General features: G+C 43.4%; 1 protein-coding gene across 1 annotated transcript in view; it reads right to left on the bottom strand.

The window, feature by feature from the left end:
• DHX8 (DEAH-box helicase 8) overlaps positions 1-4,254 on the bottom strand; it is a 30,747-nt gene extending 26,493 nt beyond the window's left edge. Inside the window, exons 1-4 of the mRNA XM_027870382.1 lie at positions 4,084-4,254; positions 2,338-2,423; positions 1,550-1,622; positions 239-324 (exon numbers count right to left, since the gene is read on the bottom strand). Coding sequence (XP_027726183.1) covers positions 239-324; positions 1,550-1,622; positions 2,338-2,423; positions 4,084-4,195 — 357 coding nt within the window. The 5' untranslated portion in view covers positions 4,196-4,254. The remainder of the gene's footprint in view (positions 1-238; positions 325-1,549; positions 1,623-2,337; positions 2,424-4,083) is intronic.
• Positions 4,255-6,852: the final 2,598 nt, after the last annotated feature.

The raw sequence follows: 6,852 nt of genomic DNA on the forward strand, positions 1-6,852 counted from the left end.
TATACACTAGACTATGTAACCAAACTTCACATATGCTATTAAACAGCAGTTCTCATACCGCTAATTGCGTCTCATGGTCCCTAATTTAATTAACCCTCATCAACTTTTCTTAGGTCCTTTAACCTTTTTACTTAATATTTTCTAAGAATGAAAACAATAAGAGCAACTGGAAACATTTGCATAAAAATTGTTAAAAGCTCATGTGGTCCAAAAGCTGGGCCTCAGAGGGCATCAGTACCCGCATTGCAGGATTGTCTGGTCGGCAAAGTGCTGGGAACAGGTCCTTGAGCTTCTCCTTTTCTGTCTTTGGTTTAACAACTGGATCTTGTTTCATAAAATAGAAAGGGAGGAAAACACACAGTAAAGAAGATTTAATCTTTTCAGTGATTAAAAATAACCCATGTAACACTAAACATGAAATATGCATCAAAGTTTTCAACACCAAATCCAACCAAATTTCCCAAAACAGAAGGGGTTTCTAACAAATAGCTTCTTCCCCCCAAAAAGAGTAGAAAAGAGGACACCTTCCTGTCTTGCCCTGAGGAAGTGAAGGAGCAAATGATCCCACCTCATCACTCAAGTAGCAGCCCTGATTAATCTAAACTGTAAGAGACCTAGGCTCAGATTTCCCCCACAGCACCCTACCCCCCCTACACACACACAGCCTTCTCCCACATGCCTGCCCACCCTTTCGGCTCTACCACAGGAGTTCTTACTTAACCTGGGGTCCATGAACTTAAAAAAAAAAAATACAATAAATATTTCAGTGTAATTGGTTTCTTTTGTAATTCTATTTGCTTTATTTTATAGTTTTAAGTGTATCATTCTGAGAAGGGGTTCATATGTTTAACCAGACTGCCATGGGGCCCACGACACAAAAAAAATTAAGAACTACCCCATGAAGCCAGAAAAAGATTAAAGATAGCCCCACTTTAAGGAGGATTGCCCCTCCACCATTAAAGTTTCCTAACATGTCACACTAGAACCGATATGTGTCTTCAAAATGTCTTCCCCATATATCCAACTTTTCTTTCCCCAAATCCCAGCTCCTCTCAGACTGAGAAGGAGATATTTATAAATCAACATCATTTTAAATGGGGGGGAAAAACCCTAAAAAAAATTTTTAACCTCTAAATGTTTGAAATTCTTGTTATCTCACCCATAAGTAAAATGTATTTATATATATATACTTATGTATGTATGTGTATGTGTATATATACCTACATATATGCCTAGATACTACATATCTATACCTGTCTATATACACACACCCCTATACACACATATATACATATCACAAAGACATTGACTACAAAATAGTAAGTAGATTAGGGGAGGGGGAAAAATTAAGTTTGTAGCACCTCATTATGTACTGCTTATTTATTGATGGCTTCTATCACTTTAATTTTGCCTCAGGCAACATGGAAAATTTAAATAGCAGGAGCCCAAGTTCAAAAGCTGCCAACAAGACACCACCAAAACATGTTTCAGGATTCTTAGGCTCTAAAACACAATGTGAGAGCCACAGTCAGTTCAAAGCAGAACTTACCTTTGTTAGCAGAAGGCTTTGCTGGGGGCCGCATGGTCTGTATGAGACGTAGTAAATTGCTTATAAGAGAATCCTTTGAAAGCAAGCACAGAACAAGAGTCTCTGTGTTTCTGCTCAAATATACTTAAAGAATGTCAAGGGAAAGAACATGTATGCTAAAGGAAATATAGGTCTATCTTCCCCACTAAATTGGAAGCTTCTTGAAAGCAAGGCCTGTGCCTTATTTATACAGTGCACTACTCATAGCAGATGCTTAACAAATGTCTGTTAGATGGGTTGAGTGCAATTGTGAGGAGGCTGTACTCCTCAGTTTAACATACTGAGGTAAAGGCAACACCAGACAATATGCCAATTTGTCGGACAGTTTGATACTAGTAGAGAACATTGCACTCTCAAACCCTTATATGTTCAAAATAATCAAATTAAAGAGTTGTTATTACCTAAATTTTTAGGTTTTTAGATCTCCTAAAATCATTTTTCATAGTTTACAGCCACCTCCATACAGTCTAGCGATCTGGTTCTGTTCAGAAGAACTGGATAACAGCATTCACACAATAAGGATGCAAGAAACATCCACAAAGACTTAGTGATTTCCATTTAACTGGAAAACTGCACCAGGAAGCCAAATTAAACTGAATAAATGACTGCTTGGTGGCTTGAAAACATTACTCATTCAACCCATGCGATTGGTAAACAAACACAAATCTCTGACCCTTCCCAACAAAAGCCCCATTTTTAATTCAAGAATAACTTTAAAAGAATGGGAAAAATCTCAAGACCATACATACTGTGAATTCAGCACCATTTTTGGTTAGGGAAGCTTTAAAAGTGTCAAAGGTTGTATTTTTCTCAGCAAGATTGATCACAAATTCAGCTGTGAAAATAAAAGTGATATTAAAATAAGAATAACCAGGACAATGAAAAACACTAGATTACCCTTAATAGTCCTAAATGCCAAAGATCCAGTGATAAAAACAAAAAAAATGATTTACCCTGCCCAGGTTGTGTGCATTATATTCCTACAAATCTGTACATGACTAGAAGCTGCTTTTACAAAACTGTTTTCCAGGTCTTCAAGTGCACTACAACTGGGGAATAAATCTTGATTTGCGCCCTGCCCAAACCTGAGATCCTCACTCCCACAAAGCAACTAGACTGATAAACAAATATTCTGAAACAGAATATGCTAGTGTCAGAAAAAGAACACATAATATACTGTCTAATCCCCATGGTTTCCAGCAATACTGACCATACTCAAATGCGGACAAAGCAATATGAATGGAGACTATTAGACCAGCAGTCAGGAGAGACCTCAGTTTAACTACTAATTTCCATCACTTACTAGATGTGTGGTCCTAGACAAGTCATTTAACCTTATGCCTCAGTTTTCTCATCTGTAAAACTGAAATAATACTTGTATTACTTACTTCATAGGGCTGTGGTGAAGAAAATACTTTGCAAACCTTAAAAGTGCAATGTAAATCTAAGTTACTTTCAACCTACATGGCCTAATCTGAAGGTTGCTAAAAGGCCTATCAGACCCTAAACCACTACCATTCAGCTACCAATGTAGCAGAAATTCATATATTTTGAGCTGTTCATTAATGGCCTTCAGAATACCCAAGAATTTTGACTAGGCTAACAAATGTCAGTCTGACATATCATCTAGTTAAGATATTAGGCAGATTTTGTGTAGCTGATTAACAACAACAAAAAATCCTAACATTTCCCAGGTAAATGATAACCACCATTACTATTTAAGAGAGGGGAGGAAAAGGTACTAAGGGATAAGGAAGTGGGACAAATGAATTTTAGTGGAGAAGAATATGAATAAAGAAAGAAGGAAAAGGTCATACCCAGCAAGGGGCCCAAGCAGTTTAAAAAGAGGCATAAGTACACTGGGTAGCTAGGGAAAGAGAGAAAAGCAATGTGGATATGGATTTAGAGGAGATAATTTCCAAGGTCTTTTCCAGCTCCAGAAGTCTATGAATTTTAGATAAACAAAAGCCTAGCACTCTATCCATTGCACCACCTAGCTGCCCCTAACCCCCTCATTTTACAGATGCAGAAATAAGAAGCTGGGAGGATAAATTACTTGTCCATAGTCATAAAGTCAGTAAGTGATGGAAGTGGGATGTATCAAGTCAGATTTTCCTGACTGAGTCCAGCACATAAAGTCCATTCCAACTCTATATCTATGATACTAATGACGCTCATGAATTTATGATACTCATGTATGATACACATTGGAGCTCATAGATTTAGAGCTGGAAGGAGCTTCATTGATCATTTTGCCCAATCTCCATGTTACAGAGGAGGAAACCGAGACCCAGAGAAATTAGGTGATTTGTCCAGGATCACACCTGTCAGAGCCAGGATTTGAACCTGATTCCAACGTTCTTTCCCCGCCGCACTCGGCTTCCTGTGAAAGAGTCTTGCCCAAGGGGGTGGTCAGCGGCAGGGCCAGGAAGCGGGGCCTGGCCCGCAACCCCTAGTCCCGCCGCCTCCTCCCGTCTCCCTCTCGGGCTTCTCACCCAGGTCCTTGTCGTTGATCCCCAGGTGGTTGTCCAGCTCGGTGCACACTTTAGACACGAGGGACAGGTACTCGAGCTTGGCGAGCTCTTCGGCGGGTCCTGCCTCGGCCATCGCGCACCCCGTCCTCCCCTCAACCTAATACCAGCTTCTTCACCCCCAAGACTCCGCCGGTTCACTACTTCTACTTCCGGGTCGGCCGCTGCCCCCGCCTCCTTGTTTACCTTCCCCGAGGCGGCGTCCAATGAGCGCACACCGGAAGAACCATAGAGAATCCACAGGAAGTGCGTGAAAAGGCCGTCAGCGCGGGTACGATTACAGCTCCCCGAGTGGTCGGCAGCGAAACAGACGAGAGCCGGCAAGCTTCTGAAACGTTTGATACAAGCGCAGTTCCCACAGCTGGGCTGCAGAGGACGCCAAAAGATCGCAGCGCGCGCCTCGTCTCACACCTTTCCCCTCCCACCCCGTCCCGCTCACGGGCGGGACTCCCAAGCTGCTGCGCTGGAGCCCGGGGGGAAGGGGGGAAAGGAAGAGGCCCTGGGTAGGGAAGGACTAGGAGGGGAGAGGAGTTCCCGAGTTGGGGGGCAGGAAACTACGAAGCGGCCCCGCTCAACTCTGGGGGTCCCCCAGGCTGTGTCCTGAGCGTCTCTCCTCACCACGCTCCCTCTTTTCCTGACTTCATCAACTTCCGTGGGTTCAGCAGCCATGTCAATGCAGATGATTCCCGGGTGTATCAATCCAGCCCAAGCTGCAATCCTGCGTCACTAAGGGGATGATGTCAGGGACTCAGCGCAGCACCTGGACTCAGGAAGACCTGGGTTCAAGCCCTGCCTCGGATATTTACTGTGTGACCTTGGGCGAGTCGCTTAACCTTTCTGTGCCTCAGTTTCCCGTACAATGAGAGAGCAGGCTGGGCTTCCTGGACTCCAGAGCCCTTTCCAGAGCTAAATCTATGATCCTTTTTTTTTTTTTTTTTAGGCAATTGGGGTTAAGTGACTTGCCCAGGGTCACACAGCTAGTAAGTGTCAAGTGTTTGGTCAAGACTGGATTTGAACTCAGGTCCTCCTGACTTCAGGGCTGGTGCTCTATCCACTGGGCCACCTAGCTGCCCCTAAATCTATGGTCTTGAGCAAATCATTTAACCTTCCTGTGTATCAGTTTCCTCATCTTTAAAATGGGCGTTAGAAGAGAAGGTATTGATGGACTTCAAGGTCCTTTCCAACGCAAAATCTATGATCCGGAGCAAGTCACTTGACCGCTCTGTGCCTCCATTGTCTTATCTACATAATGAGAAAGTTGAACTCCCCGGCCTCCAGGGTTCCTTCCGGTTCTAAATCTATGATCACGTAACCATGGGCAAGTCACAGCCTCTCTCATTCTCAGTTTCTTCATCCATAAAATGGGAGTGATAACACCTACCTCTCAGGGTTGTTGAAAGGTTCAAATGAGATAACTTAGGCAATGCACTTTGCAAACACTTAAAAGTGTTACATAAATGCTGGCTGTTGTTATTAGTGGACGATTCAAATCAAGCGTCCCCTAGGCATCTCAAACTCAACATCTCAGAAGCAGTCTTTGTTATCTTCGCCCCACAAAACCCATCCCTCTTCCAAACTTCCCCATTTCTAAGGTTCCACCATCCTTCCAGGAGACGCAATGTCGTTTGTTTTGCACCTGAACCCAAAAACTACTGGTCCTATATATCCTACTTACGATTTTATGAATTGCTTTCCTCATTAAAATGTGCCCTTCTGAAGATCAGCGACTGTCTCTTCTATTTGTACCGACGGTGCTTGTCACAGTGCTTTGCACATAGTAAACACTTGATAAATTCCTCCTTCATTCCAATCATCCAGGTCCATAATCACAAAGTCGTCTTGGATGCTTAGTCTCCTTCACCCCACACATGAAATCAATTACCCGGTCTTGCTTATTCTATCACCTTGGCATCTCTCACATCCGTCCCCTTCTCTCTACTCATGGCAGCCACCATCACCCTCATTCAGGTCCTCACCACCTCTTCCATGGAGTATTATAAAAGTCTCCTAATTGCTATGAAAGGCAGTATGTGTAATGGATAAAGAGCTGGCCTTGGAGCCAACTGAGACCTGAGTTCAAGTCGTTCTTCTGACACAGGCTATATGGCCCTGGGCACGTCCTTGCACCTTGGGCAACTTTTTTTTTTGGCAATTGGGGTTAAGTGACTTGCCCAGAGTCACATAGCTAGTAAGTGTCAAGCGTTTGGTCTGAGGTCGGGTTTGAACTCAGGTCCTCCTGATTTCAGGGCCGGTGCTCTATCCACTGCACCACCTAGCTTCCCTTCCTTGGGCAACTTTTTAATCCTCTAAATTGCAGAGGAGGGTTGAAGCATAGCTTGGTAATAGGTGTTTCCTCATCTGGGAGTTCCCTATACTTATGAAATCACAGGTCCAGACCCTATCTATCGCTTCTAATTGGGCTGCTTGCCTTCAGTCTCTCCCCTCTCCAGTTCATCCTCCATCTAGTTGCCAAAATGATCTTCCTAAAGCACGGTCTGACGTGTCACTCCCCTGTTCAAGAAACTGCAGTAGATCCCTATTACCCCTAGGATTAAATGCAAAGACCTGTTTGGCAGCTAAAGCCTTTAACAACATGACTTTCTAGCCTCATTATACATTACTCTCTTTCACACATTTCATGGTACAGGCAAACCATCCTTCTTTCTGTTCACGCACAGCATTTCCATCTCCCTATCTTCATGCACAAGCTGTCCTCTGTGCCTGGAATGTACT

The sequence above is a fragment of the Vombatus ursinus genome, unplaced genomic scaffold, assembly GCF_900497805.2.
Source record: "Vombatus ursinus unplaced genomic scaffold, bare-nosed wombat genome assembly UNPS02014797.1, whole genome shotgun sequence".
Taxonomy (NCBI): Eukaryota; Metazoa; Chordata; class Mammalia; order Diprotodontia; family Vombatidae; genus Vombatus; species Vombatus ursinus.